This window comes from Myxine glutinosa, chromosome 8, assembly GCF_964187855.1.
Source record: "Myxine glutinosa chromosome 8, kmMyxGlut1.1, whole genome shotgun sequence".
In the NCBI taxonomy this organism is placed as follows: domain Eukaryota; kingdom Metazoa; phylum Chordata; class Myxini; order Myxiniformes; family Myxinidae; genus Myxine; species Myxine glutinosa.
Genome location: NC_136268.1, coordinates 87666032 through 87684883, shown reverse-complemented (window position 1 = coordinate 87684883; position 18852 = coordinate 87666032). Strand labels below are relative to the sequence as shown.

At 46.8% G+C, this 18852-nt stretch overlaps 1 protein-coding gene across 1 annotated transcript in view; it reads right to left on the bottom strand.

Annotated features, from left to right (window-relative positions):
- Positions 1–3176: 3176 nt before the first annotated feature.
- LOC137432679 (outer dynein arm-docking complex subunit 3) overlaps positions 3177–18852 on the bottom strand; it is a 52104-nt gene continuing 36428 nt past the window's right edge. Inside the window, exons 11-13 of the mRNA XM_068124776.2 lie at positions 16614–16769; positions 4799–4886; positions 3177–4709 (exon numbers count right to left, since the gene is read on the bottom strand). Of these exons, the coding sequence (XP_067980877.2) occupies positions 4603–4709; positions 4799–4886; positions 16614–16769 (351 nt within the window). The 3' untranslated portion in view covers positions 3177–4602. The remainder of the gene's footprint in view (positions 4710–4798; positions 4887–16613; positions 16770–18852) is intronic.

Genomic DNA, 18852 nt, shown 5'->3' with positions numbered 1-18852 from the left:
CAATCCCCCATTCCCTAGTCCCATTGCCTGTAAATAACACTATGTAGAACCGACCTTCCCCTTTTTCCCCCATTAAATGTCGTGCCCAGGTCCACCGCATCTCACGTAGACAACTTTCGGACATCTTGCTAGTTATTCTTAGTCTATGTCAGTTAAGGACTCGTTTCCATTAATTCTGACTCTTCGTTGCACCAGAATGTGATTGTATGGCACCAGTAGTGAGTTTAGGACCTCCCCTTACCTCCTCCCATCTTCCCCACAACAACTACAACAACAACTACAACAACAACTACAACAACAGAGGGGCGCGGCGTGCGGGGAGTGTGCGTCCTCACTCCGGCTCGGTTAGCCGCCATTACCCATGTGCGCCGACGGGGTTACCAAGAAGGGGCTGCCTGTCGGCCCCTCGTCAAGGGCGGAGCCAGTAACCCCCCCGCACGCACCCAATGAGAAGCAACGGGCCGATTCCATCTGGGGCGGAGCTAACGAGCCGAGGGCGTGTCACTCCCCGCCGGATATACGCAGCCACTGACCGGACGTGACGAGAGATGCGCCCCCAGCTTGAGACGACAAGTCACCACCTCCGAGCGCTGAGCGACCTCCCCGCATCTCTAGACCGGACCGGGTCGATCCTGCCCTGAGCCCAGGTGCACCTGGAGCCATCGATTCTGCCTTTCCTTGCCATCAATCCCCGTGTGAGTCAGTTTTGTCCCGTTTATCTGTCGTCTGTCGGGGCTAATATAAGAGTGTGTCTAAGTGCCTGCCTTTCTATGCTGTCCCTCTTGTCGTTGTAATCTGACCTTCCGCCCTAATATAACCTCCTCCGGAGGTCTTGAGAACTGAACCCTTGGTGTCGTGTCATTTTAATCCAGCCGTTGTGTCTTTTTCATCATTGATTTAGCATAGCGCGACTCGGCAACGTTCGAGTATAATCGGGTAACTTGTGCGGACACGGCGGCCATTCCGCTCGGCCCACCATAACATCAAAGTCGTGTCTGTAACAATATGTATATATATATATATGTATATATATATATGTATATATGTATATATATATATATATGTATATATATGTATATATATATATGTATATATATATATATATGTATATATATATATATATATTTTTTTTTATATACAGTGCGTATAAAAAAAAAAGCTAATCCGAATTCAAGGGGTTAATATGCAAAGGTTATTTATTTTGACAATTTACATGTAGTTTACTAATTAAGAGGAGATCCTCAGCTTTCCATTGATACCTTCCATGCATCATTGCTGTCACACATGACCGAGTACATGTTCATTGAAAATGACAAGTTCAAATCGCATTTTTACAAACTTACAAACATTTTACAAATTTTTACAAACAAACTGAGACTGAGACCAGTGTTAAGCTGTGCTTGAAGCTGTTGTCCTGTGAGCCACCTATCACGCAAGCTGTTGACTCCCAGAAACTTGACTGCTGATTCTGTTGTGGCTTTGGGTCTGCCAGACCTCTTCCTGTCAGAGTTTCCTCCAGTTTCCAATATACTGCTTCCTGCAGTGCAATATTGTCCAAATAATGCTTCAGAGGGTGTAATAACAGTCTGCTCCAATCCTGCTTTTATACAAACAGGGGGTTTGTAATCAAGTAATCAGCAGAGGTTGGGACACCTGTAGGAATTGTTTGCATCAACTTTCAAGTCTTAATTTATGTACATTGCTGAAGAACAGCTGTAAGTTGTTGACCCATTACTTGTTCCCTGAAGAAGGCCTTTTTTTTTAACAATATAACTGTGCAATTTACATTGTTTTCCCGTTTTTGCGAACCCAAATTTTTTTTTTAACCTCGAACAATTTACTGCCTACCTTTGTTCCATTTCAGGTTATTCACTGGACATTAAACTGCGTAGATTTCAAGAAAAACTGGAAAAATTGAGGTGTTCTAAAACTTTTGATTGGTAGTGTACATATATGTACATATACATAATATATATACATATACATATATATATATATATATACATATATATATATTGTTACGTGCTCCTCCCCGACCCCCTGGTCACGGTGTACTCGGTCACTCCGAGCCCCGAGAGGAGTCATGGCAGAAAAATGTGTTATTCTGTATGTCAAAGATCAATGGAGAAGCCACCCCAATTGTTACTCACAAACAAATATTGTATTAAGATCACACAAGAATAACAGTACAACAATAATGGTAATCAAAAGTACAATCAATATGTCCTATGATGGTGCCATCAGTTTTGTAATATATAACTCACTGTGCTCCAAGTGAGTGAACCAAGAACATTCCCAATGTCTCTTATTCCCGGCTTCAAGCCAAAGTTGTTCGCTCCAGCGATCGTCAGATCAATGTCCAATCGAGACCAGAATCCCGTTCGGATGGCAAGAACAGTCCCGCTGCCAAAGCGGGGCAAAGGCGCCCTCAAGGCGACTGGGAAATCCAAAGGCGCCCTCCAGGCGACTGAGAGATCACACCCTCGGGTATGGACGTTTCACCGGCTCACAGTCGGCGACACGCAGACTTTCTACTCAAAAGCCACGTCACACACACACACCCCAGATCGACGTCTGAATGCGGTGACAATGGTCGAAACGAGACGAAACCGTGAGCGAAGCGCAAGTCCTGCGCGAGTCAAAATGGCCGACGGCCCGGTCTCATGGCGCAACGGCACGACGATGATTCTCTCCTGAACCGATCGCAAAACCTGACACGCAGGTTAATCTGTCACAGCGATAACCACTCGGTCGCAGGAATCCCTTTCCTGGGAAACCCGAAAGTAGAGTGACTGTTGTTCGCCAACGTTTGCTCCAGACCGCAAATAGCTCGGCTCCTTCTTGTCTGACTCACTCGCTCCGCCTTCTTTTTCTCCTCTTCCTCTTCGTCGTCCGGTTCCCGATCCGGTTTCTGATTTCTTTTAACACTAACTTTTTCACCTTTTGAAAACAGTTCATAAACAATAAACCTTTTGAAAACAATAATAGTACATGGAATCAGAAATGTTTACAGTGGATGAAAACCACTATATATATATATATATATATATATATATATATATATATATATATATATATATATATATATATATATATATATATATACACACACACACACACACACACATATATATACACATACATATACATATACATATGTGGGGGTACACAAAGAAATGAAAGTATTACTTATGTGGGGTAAACAAAGAATCGTATAAATTAGCATGCTACGAATGTCCCGAAGAAGAAGAACCCACCTCAATGTATCTCAGTAGTGTCAAAGGTCTGGGTAAGATTATATATGTGTCTCCATACGAGGGGTGGAGCTATGCTAATTAGGTAGGGCTTAAAGATAAACCCCAGTGTGTAATTACCCTGTGATTTTTCCCTGTGCATCAACTTGGATAAAAAAATTTATTATTGTATCAAAAAGGGCTGCCATTACAACAATATATAACAAATGGACTCAGTCGCTCACAGTGCCTCCAGGCCCGACAAACCCGGCACATTTGCCGATCGTGCCAGTCAAGCCCTATCTCACAGCCTTCGACGTCATCCGAACATTCTCAAAGAGAGATTGGACTCTTCCCCCCGACGAATCATAACGGGGAGGCCACGCCCCAGCCTTCATGATTGAGTAGCACTCGGTGATTGCACAGAGAGTGTGACATCATTGTGGAACATTAGGGAGAGCAGGAAAAAAAAACGCGGTCTCGCCATTTTGTCTCTCTCTGTCCTTGCGCTGGTTGGAGGTAGTTGCATTTCCTCCTTGTTCCGGCTTGGTTGCAGGCGTGTGGTCATTGGTTCATGTGCGCTCTTGGAAAAGGGCTGGTGAGAAACAGCGGTTCGGAACTATAAGGCACAGGATCGACGGCGGCGGTGGACTGGGTCCACGTCGCGTTTCCTCTGGAAGTCAAAGAGCACTCCGCGCCATTTTGTGCATTTCCCACGTGGTGGTTTGGAGGTGATGAGCATTGCCCTTTGCTGCAACTGATTAAAACCTAAGGTAAGATCAGTGCACATTGAGGGCGCAAAACCTAGTTAGAGAGCCATGTCACCCCCAGGTAAACCGTAACTAGATGGAGGACCCTGGGAGATTTGGTCGACTAATTGGCGTGCGCGGCTGATTATCAACTTGCCGGATCATGGAGATATCTGCGCCCGGTGGCATCAGGTCTGGCAGTCCGGGAGGAACTGAAGCTCCCTCTCATAGTATACCCCAAAACCCGCCACCGTAATGCTATGTATATATGGATGATCGGACAAAAAAACTATTATTATTTCACACGATACAGTTATGAAAGGGAATATTAAAGAGTAACCCCGCACATAAAGGTTTGTGTCATAAAATGAAAAATTAAGACATTCATTTATGGTTCACTGAAGTCATCACAGCATCTGCAATAAGTATTTCTGCATTACTTTTTCAAATAACTCTTGTCAAACACAGTTCTAAGGATTTTACAGCTTCTGCTGTCATGACTAGGAAAAGTGTCACCTTAGGAGGCTGGATGACTTAAATGAAACAGCTTTGTACCTTAAAATATATAGTGGAACTTAAGGCTATGCTGTAGATTTGCTTTGAAAATGTTTCCTATGGTTTCAAGTCCTGCAACGGATTCGCTTCCGTTTACATTCTTCAATAATTTTCTGAGAGCGCTTCTTGAGCATGGCACGGCTCTTGGTAAAACTTGCAATTTCTTGGTTCTCTGCAGGAAAGAATAAACCATGATATGTGGTCAAGAACAACAGAGGCAGCAAAAATACAGGCTAAATCTTTCATGATCACCATACATACCATTTGATGAATCCATTTGTTCTGTTGATGAGGCACTCTCGAAATGTGTAATGTACAAAGGCTGCTTTCCTTCAATAATAGAATGGAACTACAAGGAGAGTCAAGAAAAAAACCAGACATTCAAATTATTAATGTTATAAAGCACAATTTCATGGCATGAACTTGTGCTTCAAGGTTGGATTTATAAAGAAGTTTCTGAAGTGATAAAAGTCCGTATTTTAATTCAAAATACAGTTTGTGCAAATAGCTTCACTCATGTGATTGTGTGTTGGCAGCTTGCTTCTCAAGATTTCTCATTAGGAGATAAAACAATGTTACAATTAGTAGCAAATGTTCTCAAAGTAACGAGGGAGTCCGAATCAGTTGCATAAAGGTGGTGCGAGCACCTTAAAATCATGACGCCATTTGGTTGGTTCACTCGAGGAAGTTAGTACTATATGATGTGTTACGGACTCGGCCTTAATGATTGTGGTTATGAGTATTGTTGCTGGTTCGAAGTATTCTAGATATTAGGCTTATTGTGACTTAAGGGAAAGGGTTGTTGTGAGTAAAAGATTTAAAAGCGCTCTTGGTAAAATGTGGCCGGAAATCCAGATCGAGACCGGAAGAGGTGGAGCGAAGAAAAGGAGGTGGGAGGAGATCAAAAAGAGACGTGGGGTTTGAAGCTCCGGGCCGAGCGTTCAATGTACTGGGCGAGGGAACTTTGCGTCCTTGAAGGGAAGTTCGGTCGATAAGAAATATCGCCGGAGTGCGGGGAGTCGGTGTCGTCGGGTATTCTCCCTGAGGTTCCGGAGGATCCAGGCCTTGAGAATCCGGGTTGGAGCGAAAGCCGTCCGTCATCTTGGCCACGCGAGCACCTGGCCGTGAACCGGCTTTCGTCGTGTCGGCTGGACAGTATTCCCTGGTGGATTGCCGGGAACGGCTGTGCCAGAAAGGGACACGTGAGAATTATACGGAGGCTCGTGGGTGGAACCGCAACGTGTACGTCGGAGCGCATCTTTGTGAGGTTCCTCGCCCCCGCTGTGCTGCTGGGGGCGGAGCACGTGACCTCGGGGTCGTCTCGCTCGTCCATGCCTTAATTGACCACCGGGCCTTGACTCCCCGATCGCGGGAGGGAGCGCACCTTTGGGAGGTTCCTCGCCACCGCTGTGCTGCTGGGGGCTGAGCACGTGACCTCGGGGTCGTGTCGCTCGTCCACGCCTCAATTGACCACCGGGCCTTGACTCCCTGATCGCGGGAGCGCACAGAGACATTGGGACTTCACCTTGGAGGAGAGCAGAGACATTGGGGGAGGTGCCGTGAGTGGGGTTAAGGGGCTTGACAAGGATATTATCGTAAGATTTGAAAGTAGGGGTGATTGCCCCATTGCTGTATGGCTTTGTGTGTGATTTACAATATAGTATGGTTTGCTTATAACTTGGTGTGGTTGCACCATTGGTTCGGCTGTTTCATTTGCTGGTTCCATTGAGGGACGTTATCTGCTGGGTTTCAACCAGGGATAACACATCTTTCTGCCAGGGATCCTCTCGGGGTTCGGAGGCCCACCGAGACCGGGGGTAAGGTGGGGGGACCCCGTAACAGAATTGGGGGCTCGTCCAATTTATATTCGTGGACTCGCAATTGGGTCTGCGTCCGGGAGCTGAGAAAATTCCTAAATTTAGTCCGGGAAAGAATTCCCAAGTTTGGAACTTTTTCCAGCATTCCCAATTTTTTTCCAAAAACAAACAACAACAACAACAAAATAATACTTTTGTTTTTGTTTGTTAGAAATTTATTGTGTGAAGGTTAACAGGTGTTACCAGTAGTCACGATGGCGTTTGACGCAAAGAAGTTTAAGGTGACCCCGAGTGAAGCACAGTTCAGAGCGTTAGTAAAATCGGACCTCTGGAAATTGGCCAAACATTTTAGCTTGGAGGTCCGAACTAATATGAAGAAGGCAGAGTTGCAGACAGTGGTGATACAATCTATGGTGGGATTAAAAGCATGGGAAGAGGTAGCCTGGGATTGGTTACCAGAAGAACAGGAAAATGTGGAGCTCCGGAAACTGGAGATGCAATTACAGAGCCAGGAAAGGTTAAAAGTACAGGAAAAAGAACTCCAGGAAAGAAGAGCAGCACAGGAAAGAGAACTCCAGGAAAGGTTAGAAGACAAAAAAGCAGAGGAAAGGAGAGCTGCAAGAGAACTCGAAGCAGAGGAGAGAAGAGCCGAAAGGGAGTTAAAGGACCGTGAATTGGCGCGTCAGCAGGAAATTAAAGTCAAGGAGCTGGAGTTAATGAGAGAACGGGGAGAGGTACCATTCCTGCTGACTGGTTCGACACCTAGTCAGAACACCTGGGATGTTGGCAGACATGTGAGGCTGGTCCCACCCTTCAATGAGAAGGAGGTAGTCAAGTTCTTTCCACACTTTGAGAAAGTGGCTCGACAGTTAAACTGGCCTGAGGAGTACTGGTCCATACTAGTGCAAAGTGTTCTGGTGGGTAAAGCTCAAGAGATTTATTCGGCTTTACCGATTGACCAGTGTGCAGATTATGAGGTATTGAAGAAACACATTCTCAAAGCCTATGAATTGGTCCCGGAAGCTTACCGGCAGAAATTCCGGAATGCCAGGAGGAGGGGGAGTGAGACCCATGTGGAGTTTGCCAGATTGAAAGAAACCATGTTTGATAGGTGGTGCGATTCGAAAGGAGTTGGGAAAGACTTCGAACTATTGCGACAATTGATCCTGGTGGAGGAATTCCAACAGTGTGTCCATGAGGACATTAAAATACACCTGGAGGAAAGGAAAGTACCAAAGTTGTATGAGGCAGCGACCATGGCAGATGACTATGCCTTAACCCACAGGATGGGGTTCCGCAACCCCAACTTCTCGCCTAGACTTAGCCAGGGGAGCTATGGTACGGCAGGGGCGGAGAACGAAAATTCATGGGGGCGGCCTCGAGAGGAAGACCACTCTGATATCACGACTTCTAGAGGTCAGAAGTCAACGGTTTCAAGGCAGACGTATCCTCCGTGGGCCTCGAGGCAGACCACGAGGTTCTCCTCCGGGCCTACTTGCGCTTTTTGCCATAAACCAGGACACTTGATGTCCCACTGTCATGCTTTGGGAAAGGAAAATCAGGAGCGGAGTCCGACGAGTACAACTCTGAATGCGATGGCAAACGTGAGAAATTGCCCGCAGAAGAGTTACCAACCATTTATTTATGAGGGGTTTGTCTCACTGGAGGGAGACTCGACTAACCCAAGACCTGTTAGGGTATTGAGGGACACAGGAGCACATCAATCGTTAATGCTTGAAGGCATTTTGCCATTGTCGGAGAGTACAGCAACTGGTGATAGTGTTCGGTTACAAGGGATCGGTGGCTGGGTTAGCGCTCCCCTTCATGTCATCAATCTAGAGTCTGATTTGGTGTCAGGACCGGTCAGCATGGGGTTGCAAGCCACTCTTCCTGTAGAGGGAGTATCAGTTGTGGTTGGGAATGGTTTGGCCGGGGGTCAAGTTTATAGTAACCTGATGGTTGTGAAAAAGTCCGATAGGGGAAATAACACCACACCAGTCAGGGATGGAGGCAAAGTTGGCAAGCTTTTTGTAGGTGGACTGAACTTCAAAACAAAGGAAGAGGTTCTGGAGTCTACCTTCAACAAATATGGACCGCTTTTGGAAGTGCTGCTGATAAAAGACAGGGAGAGCCAAAAGTCAAGAGGATTTGGCTTTTTTTCTTTTCTTTTTTGTATACAAGATCGAGGCTCGTGAAAGAGCGAACATTAATCACACAGAAAGACAAACCGACACATAAAACAAATAACATCCTGAGCGGTAGACAAGATGGGGAGAGAGGGGGAAGGACACAAACACAACATTTGAGAGCAGGGACCGAGACATGGAGACATCGAGAGATCTGTGGGAGGGAGAGGGCTTTGGGGGGGAGGCATGGGAAGGGGGGGGTGGGAGAGGTATAAAACATATGGACACTGCCAGGACTTCCAGGAAAGAAGTTGGAGTTTCAAACAAGGTGGATCTGGGCTGAATTAGTGGGGGTAGAAAAGATCAAGGTTTTGGATGGGGGAAGATAAGAGATGGTGGTGAACAGCTGTTTTAAAGACCTGGAGGGAGGAGTGGGATTGAAGTGAGTGTGGGAGTTTTTCCAGAGGTGGGAGAAAAGAGGAATGAAAGAGTGAAGGTGAGCAGAGAGCCGAGATTTCGGCAGTTTAACCATCAGAGGGTTGCTGGCAGATCTCGTGCGACCTGGAGGAATATTTGGGGGACAGAGCACAGAGAGAGCTGGGGGAGCAAGGCCGGAGAGGAGTCGGTAGAAGACAGAAAGACCACCTACCTGCCTGCGGTGAGTGAGTGAAAGGCCCTCAGAGATAGCTTCATCGCGGGAGATTCCAATGATTCTGAAAGCTTTGGTTTCAACAGCGTGAAGCCGAGCTAGGTGTGAGGCAGGAGCACCAGCCCATAGGGGAGAACAGTATTCCATTGAGCTGCGGATGAAAGCCTTGTATGTGGTGAGGAGCTCAGGTGTGCCTAGGAAGGACTTCGCATGACGGAGGATGCCCATTCGGCGACTGGCTTTGGAGGCCAGCTTGGAAATGTGGTTTTCCCAAGAAAGATCATGGCAGATAGTGAGACCCAAAATCTTGAGCGACAGAACTTCTTGGAGAGGATTGTTGAGAAAGTAGATGGGAGGGTTGTCCAGTCGATCTTTTCGGAGAGACATAGTAAGAGTGTGAGATTTGTCAGGATTGAAAGACATGTTCCACTTGTTTGACCAGTCTGTGATTTTGTCCAGGTCTTCAGAGAGTGAGGAGGCTGCAGACTGCCGATCTGAGGGAAGAGGATGGAGCGGCAGAGAGTGGAGTCATCAGCAAAGAGATAGAGAGGATTTTCCAGAGAGTCGGAGAGATCATTGATAAAGACCAGAAAAAGCACAGGGCCCAGCACACTGCCTTGGGGAACTCCAGCCTGAACAGGAAGGGGAGATGAGAGAAATCCATTCAGGGCCACACGTTGACTACGACCAGAGAGGAAGTCCGCAAGCCATGCATGGAGATTTCCATGGATACCATAGGAGGAGAGTTTGGTGAGCAGAGCTGGGTGCCAGACCGTATCGAAGGCACGTGATATGTCAAGGGAGACAGCTCTGATTTCCTGTTTGGTATTGAGGATCTCCATCCATTGATGAGACAGCAGAAGCAGCATGTCCACTGTCCAGAGTAGAGTGACATCTGGTCTGAAACCAAATTGATGATCAGAGATCAAGCCATTGGAGAAGAGGAAAGATTTCATATCCGAAGCAATGATGGATTCCATGACTTTGCTGATAATTGGGAGCAGGCTGATTGGTCTGTAGTTGCAAGGATCTGTTTTTGCACCTTTTTGTGTAAAGCGGTAATGTTTGCTGATTTCCAGGATGCTGGCAGATGACCTTGAGCAAAAGATAGGGTGAAAAGAACAGAGAGAGGGTGAGATAGAGCGGCAGAGCAGGATTTTAGGACCCGTGGGCTGATGCCGTCTGGTCCAGTTGCAGAATCAGAGTCGAGGTTAGACAAAAACTCCCCCACCTTATCAGGAGAGAAGGACACAGAATCCAGGAGCAGTTGGGTTCGACTGGGAAAGGTGGGAACAGAGAGAGATGGGTTTGGGACTAAAGATTTTGAGGCAAACACAGAGTTGAGGCATTCGGCTTTGTCACGTGCGATGTCAACTGTGTGGCCATTTGAGGTAAGGGAGGGGATGGAGGGGGAACAAACACCAGAAACGGATTTGACCAGACGCCACCAGGATTTGGAGGAAGGGGACAGGTTTGAGAGTTCATTCTTGAGTGAGGAGAGATAGTGCTTCCTGGCACTCCTGAGGGTAGACACACACTTGTTCCCAGCTTGGTGGAAGGAACTGAGATTGCCTTCAGTTGGATTAGCCTTCCAAGAGGCAAAGGCAAGTTGTTTCAGGGCAACTGCTTCACCACAAGATTCAGTGTACCATGGACGGGAGGAAGGGTAAGACAACTGAAGACGAGATGGGATAAATCTGTGCATGAGAGAGAGCAGTTTGCTTTGGAAGAATTCGCAGGAAGAATTGATGTCAGAGGCAGTGGAGATGGGAGACCAATCCAGACGATCGATGGCTGCTTGAAGACCGTCCCAGTCGGCCTGAGTGAAATGCCAGACTCGTAGACGCTGAGGAGGCTCTCTGAGAATGGCCAGAGAGATGTCCACTTTGACAAGCACATGATCAGAAGAACCGATTGGAGCAGAAGAAGAGCAGCAGACATTAGCAGGGAAGTTTGTCATAACCAAGTCTAGAAGAGAAGATACTCCATTGGCTGAGATCCGGGTCGGGAAATTGACAGATTGTGTCAATCCCAGTGAGTCACAGAAGTCCTTTGCTGAGGTGCCATGACTGGTGAGAGAGGAACCCACACCCAACCAGGTGGCATGATGACAGTTGAAGTCACCACATATGAGGAAGAGAGAGTTGGGATGAGTGGATAGAAGTTGGTCCATGTTGTCAGACAGTGAAATGTAAATGGAGTCATCACTGTTTGGGGGACGGTACAGAACACATATGAACAAAAGGTGGGAGCGGAGAGGAAGCCGTAGCCAGAGGTACTCCTGGGGGTGAGGAGCAGAGAGGGCAGTGCAAGGAGAGTGAGGAAGAGAGTTTTTGATAAAGATAGCCACCCCACCACCAGGACGAGGCTCAGGTCTATCATACCGGAGGAGGGAGTAACCAGGAAGAGATATTAAGGAATCAGAGACATCTTGAAGGAGGAAAGTCTCTGTTAAGCAGATCAAGTCTGGATTGTCAGAAGCAACCTGTATGGAGAGATCAGTCAGGTTTGAGCGAAGGCCCCGGATGTTTGAGGTCCATACCGTTAATGAAGAGAGAGGGGGGGGGGCATCGGGTACAGGACAGGGGAGGGGAGGAGTAGGGTAAGATGAAGGATGAGAGGGGGAGGTAGGGAGAGCAGTTGATAGTGTGTCAGAGATTACAGAAGAGTTCCAAGAAAGGGAAGGATGAGGAGGATGAAAGGTTTGATGGTGAAGGGATGAGGCACAGTGAGGGGTTGTTTGAGGGGGGGCAGAGGAAAGTAGAAGGTTGGGGGGGTGGAGGTATGAGATAGAAGGGAGACGAAGTGGGGAGGAGGCAGCTTTGAGGCGGAGGGGGGAGGAGGGAGAATTGGAGAGGGATGGTATGGGGGGAGATTTGAATGGGAGGGGTTGGGGGGGAGTTTTGAAGGGGAGGAGTGAGGGGGGAGTTTAGGAGGGGAGGGGCAAGGGGGGAGTTTAGGAGGGGAGGGGCAAGGGGGAGTTTAGGAGTGGAGGGGCAAGGGGGGAGTTTAGGAGTGGAGGGGCAAGGGGGGAGTTTAGGAGTGTAGGGGCAAGGGGGGGGGATTTTGAGGGGAGGGGCAAGGGGGGAGTTTAGGAAGGGAAGGGCAAGGGGGGAGTTCAGGAGTGGAGGGACAAGGGGGGGATTTGGAGGGGAGGGGCAAGGGGGGAGTTTAGGAGGGGAAGGGAAAGGGGGGAGTTCAGGAGTGGAGGGGCAAGGGGGGAGTTTAGGAGTGGAGGGGCAAGGGGGGAGTTTAGGAGTATAGGTGCAAGGGGGGGGATTTGGAGGGGAGGGGCAAGAGGGGAGTTTAGAAAGTGTATGATTAATGAAAGACGAACATTGATAACAAATTGGGTTTGTTGTGATTTTCAAGTTAGCAATCCGATTCAGAACGATGGAGGAGGGGTGGAATGAATGTGAATTTAGACCATGTAGTGAGGGAGACGTATAAGAGATTGAATTTCTTTTTTTTGACGTGGAATGAGTTGGAGAGGAAATTGAGAAAAGCCTTTTAAATAGGAAGAAAAACAGCGTGTTGTAATATACCACTGAATAAAACACTGAAGGGGAAAGGTTAAACATATTTAAATTATATTGAAACAGAACCGTGAACAATCTTATATGCACAAAATACCAACAGGGGGAGAGCCGAGAGGGACCGCCACGAGTCACGTGAACAGGGCAAAAGGTGGATGGCAAGGAGATAATGTGGGCGGGGCAAACAGCACACCTGGACAGAAAGTACAGGATGAGACAACAGCACACGTGGAGAAAGGAAAATAAATGTTTTTGGTTTTTTTTTTTTTTTTTTGGGGGGGGGGGGGGGGGAGTTAAAACGTTAGACAAAGAGTATTATGTTCGGGGTAGAAAGGAAAAAACTAAGAGCCAAGCAAAACACGATGTAGGGGACTTAAGTTAACAAACACCGACAGGGGTACAAGGCCGCACACGAGGAGCAGAACACGATTAATTAATTACGAGTTACAGGAAATTCAAACCAAAACTAACTATAAACAAACAATAACGCATCGACGATAAAATAACGAGTTGAAATTTGACAAACACACGAATGAAAAAATAACCGCCTTGGATGCCCGGAGAGAACCAGGCCTCAAGGTCGGAAGCTTCAACAACTCGGTCGCGTGGCGCGAAATACTCGACTATTTTTTACAGGTATGAAAGAATAACACCGATAAATCTTCCGAGAGACACGCAAAAGGTACACACACGTAAGATAAATACAGTTTCGACAAAAATACAAATGTGACACTTACTTAACTTCGAGCGTGCGTGAAGATCGTGGAACAGCTTCGAAAAACCGTGACCGCCCCGACAAGATCCCCCCGGTCTCGGCCTCCAGGGGGAAAAAGTGCTATCAGGAGGCAATAGGTGGTTTGTTGACAAGTTGGCCTGCAAAGAAAGTTTTTGCTGTGGTCAACCTTTCTTTCCTGAAGGGGGGAAGTGTTACTGACTCGGCCTTAATGATTGTGGTTATGAGTATTGTTGCTGGTTCGAAGTATTCTAGATATTAGGCTTATTGTGACTTAGTCACATGTGACTTAGGCTTTGTCACATTTGAAAACTCAAAGGACGCCAGAAATGCAGAAAAGGATCTGAATAACCAGGAGTTGGAGGGTCGGACCATAACAGTAGGGAAGGCATTTCGTCGGCGTCGAGGGGGCTACAGAAGAGGACAATTTGGCGGTAGTGTTGGTGGTGGCCGCAGCTGATATTGCTATGGAGGCTCCCAGAGTTACGGCAGCTCCCGCAATGACGACTATCAAGGTAGCGGCCGAGAAGGAGACCGTTATTCACGTGACTACAGTGACAGGTGGTCCAACCGTGAATCTTAGGGAAGTTAGAAAGAGGTGAAGCACTGAATCTGCGGAGCAGCCGAGCCAAAATTCCTACACGGATCAACCGTGAACGCCACGTTCCTAAAGGCGTCCAGGTAGTGAACTTTCCTACATGGATTAACCGTGAACGCCATGTTCCTAAAGGCGTCCATGTAGTAAACGTTCCTGCACGGACTAACCGTGAACTTCACGTTCATAAAGGCATCCATGTAGGGAATACTCAGCTTGGCCTCCAGGGGGAAAAAGTGCTATCAGGAGGCAATAGGTGGTTTGTTGACAAGTTGTCCTGCAAATAAAGTTTTCGCTGTGGTCAAACTTTCTTTCCTGAAGGGGGGAAGTGTTACGGACTCGGCCTTAATGATTGTGGTTATGAGTATTGTTGCTGGTTCAAAGTATTCTAGATATTAGGCTTATTGTGACTTAAGGGAAAGGGTTGTTGTGAGTAAAAGATTTAAAAGCCCTCTTGGTAAAATGTGGCCGGAAATCCGGATCGAGACCGGAAGAGGTGGAGCGAAGAAAAGGACGTGGGAGGAGATCAAAAAGAGACGTGGGGTTTGAAGCTCCGGGCCGAGCGTTCGACATACTGGGCGAGGGAACTTTGCATCCTTGAAGGGAAGTTCGGTTGATAAGAAATATCGCCGGAGTGCGGGGAGTCGGTGTCATCAGGAATTCTCCTTGAGGTTCCGGAGGATCCAGGCCTTGAGAATCCGGGTTGGAGCGAAAGCCGTCCGTCATCTTGGACACGCGAGCACCCGGCCGTGAACCGGCTTTCGTCGTGTCGACTGGACAGTATTCCCTGGTGGATTGCCGGGAACAGCTGTGCCAGAAAGGGACACGTGAGAATTATACGGAGGCTCGCGGGTGGAACCGCAACGTGTACGTCGGAGCGCATCTTTGTGAGGTTCCTCGCCCCCGCTGTGCTGCTGGGGGCGGAGCACGTGACCTCAGGGTCGTCTCGCTCGTCCACGCCTCAATTGACCACCGGGCCTTGACTCCCCGATCGCGGGAGGGAGCACACCTTTGGGAGGTTCCTCGCCACCGTGGTGCTGCTGGGGGCTGAGCACGTGACCTCGGGGTCGTGTCGCTCGTCCATGCCTCAATTGACCACCGGGCCTTGACTCCCCGATTGCGGGAGCGCACAGAGACATTGGGACTTCGCCTTGGAGGAGAGCAGAGACATTGGGGGAGGTGCCGTGAGTGGGGTTGAGGGGCTTGACAAGGATATTATCATAAGATTTGAAAGTAGGGGTGATTGCCCCATTGATGTATGGCTTTGTGTGTGCTTTACAATATAGTATGGTTTGCTTATAACTTGGTGTGGTTGCACCATTGGTTCGGCTGTTTCATTTGCTGGTTCCATTGAGGGACGTTATCTGCTGGGTTTCAACCAGGGATAACACATCTTTCTGCCGGGGACCCTCTTGGGGTTCGGAAGCCCACCGAGACCGGGGGTAAGGGGGGGGGGGGGACCCCGTAACAGATCTCATGCAGAAGCTGTCTTAGGGTCTTGCCAACTGAGGCCAAAGTAACATTTATCGATGGTGCTATGGCAGGCAATCAATGGAAACTCGAGTTGAATAGTATATGTTGGTATCACACAAAACCTTCTCTTGGAGTGGTAAGAAAGAACAATTTCGGCTGCCAAGAGACATCTTTTGCATCAAGGGCAAATATCTGCTGAAGAGAGACTGCGAGACATTATAAAACAGCAGTCCATCCCAAAACTACTCCCTCAGGTTTGGGGCTAGTCCTGCCAAACCTTCTGTGGAACGTTTTGAGGTCCCAGCGGATGTTGTAAGGTAGGCAAGAGGTTTCATAAATTCAAACCCCAATAAAATTATGATTATGAAACTGACTCAATACGAAAAAGTGAACAGATGACGACAATGGACTGGTTTGATAACATCTCAATACAATAGTCATTTAACACAATATTTTATAATAGTAATAATGTATGACTGGAATGATGCTGTTTGGAATGAAAATAGAGATATTGAGTTTAAATATGAATGAGGAAATGACGTGAGTTTCTACTTTCCAACCGTGATATTCGCGGATTCGCCATATGCAGTTTCGCCATTGACTGGGTATAGAACCATTCAGACGGGGTACGTTTTTTGCCCAAGTCATTCATGAACAAGCTGTCAATGCCTGATGTTCGACTGAAGGTGGCACAGGAATGAGGAATTTATTGGTTCCATGGTTTAGCATTCACCATTTCCTCATTGTTTGTTTGCCTTTGGCTTCCTACTCGTGCATAGCATGGGTACCTCGCTAGTTGTACAGTATATAATGATTCAACAGCTATTAATATTATTCCTGCTTTTATTATTTTCTACAGGGTCTAGGCTCATGGAGAGAGCTGCAACACAAATCAGTCACGCACATGTAGACAGATACATGAGACAACACTGAACGTGAATTCCGACAAACAGCCACTGAGCTTAGGGAAAGTGACATCACTTCCCAGAGGTACTCTGGTTATGAGCTATGCCTATATGAGCCTATATGACGTCACTTTTCTCACTCAGTGGGTTATTTATATATTTTTTAGATACACAAAAATTTTATAAATCACAGTGAATGAAAATTATTACATGGAAATTTGTAATTGACAATATCAGATTACCCCTTCCTCTTCCATCAGCATTAATATTTCCTCGTGGTCCTTCTCTTTCAGACCCTCAAGCAAACACCTGAGCTTTCTCTCGATCAAACTGAACAATCCCATCACAGATTCATCAGATGCCAAATCATGGTTCTCCAGTAGCTCTTCACCTTCACCCTGCAGTCACAGAGAGGTTAAATAAAATACTTTTGACGTTATCAATTGCAATTAATTTGGAAAGTTTGGAACACATGAGAAATTGGCAGAGATGTAATCCAAAAGGAAAATCATCTTCACTTCAAAAGCATCTTTAAAATACTGTGCAGTGTACAAGGTGCATATTTAAACAATATTCCAACAAACAAAGCTATAAACTCAATAGGACAGGAAAAGGGCAGCAGCAAACCAATACAAGGACATGAAATTGATATGTGGCACAAATCTTCTTCTTCATTATCTCATTGGGATTGTTAGTACCTTGTACCAAGTTTTGTTGTACCAAGTCTTTTACAAAATGGCTGGCCAGGCCTGTTGTTTAACTGGAGATGACTAGGCAGGAATTGTTTAGGGTGCTGGCAATAACTCACAAACTGTTTGTTGAAACACAGTGTGATTTTTAACATCCACCAGAAATAAATGCTAACAGGTCAATAAACGAATTCAGGCAAGCCAACTTGAAAGTAGGTGCACTACCTCTGCACAATCTTATTAGATATTTGGTACAATCCTTTGCAGAGTCAAATTATGAAAAGAGTAGGTAACCGTTGGCCACTTTTCAAATTCCTGGCCTGACTGCCACTGCGGAGGCAATGGCATTAACTAGTATTCTTTACCATGAGACTACTTCAGTACTTCAGTAGCACCTAACATAATGCCACAGACAACGTCTTGTGTACAATAATACTCGTACTATATTTTTGTAATGTGAAGGTTTAATGTTTATTTCTACTTACTGAAAGGATTTCTACTTCAATGACCAAAAAGCTGGCGATTAGTTAAAAGACCATTGTATGTATTCTTACGTTTGTAGAGGGTAGACAATGATTACCTTAGAGCCAGGTAAAGTGTATAGATTAGTGTGCTCCGACTGTCGTGAGGAAAGGAAACGTTGATGTATAATAAGTAGGAAATTTGTGTAGACCGTATGTGCTTTGTGTGGACCGTATTAGCGAGAGATTATGGGTAATCAATCCCCTGTATGTAATTGCCTCTGTAATCTTTTCCTGTGTTCCTTATGACACCACACTTCAGACACCAGACACCAGACACAGCCACCGAGTAATAAATCGGCCATTAACCACACTAAGTAAAAACCAACCGGAAACGAGGCATCAAGCACTATCACTGATAACACCGACTTGGTGAGTGCAGAGGCACAAAAGGTCCGGGAAGCCATGCCCCAAAGAGCAGTGATTGGCAGGGATTTGATTGGCACAGAGACTGGTAAGATGAGACTGGCTGATAGGAGCGGAGATGGAGACGTCTTGAGATGACGTCAGAGCCTCAAGTGCAAAATAATTAGGACGGCGGACATTTTCTCTCTTGGGTCCGGACTTTGTTGGTGAACGGTTGCCGAAAAGCTCTCTCTCAGCATTGACATTTTATCTCTCCCAGCATCGACGTTCTCTTGGTTCTTCTCGTTCTGGACCCCATAGCGAACTGTCACACTTTGTTCTCTTGCGCAAGGAGGATTCATCGCGGGCGGTCATGTTCCGACATCTTGATAGTGGTCGTGAGGAGGCGGAATTGCGGACTGAGAACTGCGGTTTCCCAAGGAAGAATGACGAGTGGACAGGCGCTGCCTGCTCATTCGCTTCACACTCTCGGTGAGGCCAGGAGTGAGCAGACGCGCAGTGAGGCCTAGTTCGTGCCAACGAATGTGCGTTTCCCGCCAAGGCCTCAGACGATCTTTGACGATTCCTGACGAGATACACCAGCCGATTGGATAAGTGCCACAAATCACACCTATTTATTTTCCAGTTATTTTATCCTTTGTCTGTATTTGGGTCTGTCTGGTAGCGCTACATTTAGGAATACAATTTAATTGTGTTTTCTATGTTACCGGCATTTTCTTTAATAAATCCGGTATTTTTGTACATTTTTATCCCGTGTTGTTTGAGTTAATTGATACAGGTGTGAAGACGTTGGTGGAGGCCATCCAGGTAAGTTCGTCATCCCCCTTTCCCTGACATGTAAAGAATACGTCATTTTTGGATTGAACACTTCGGAGATAAAGCTCGTTTGGTCTTCCGTGTCACCC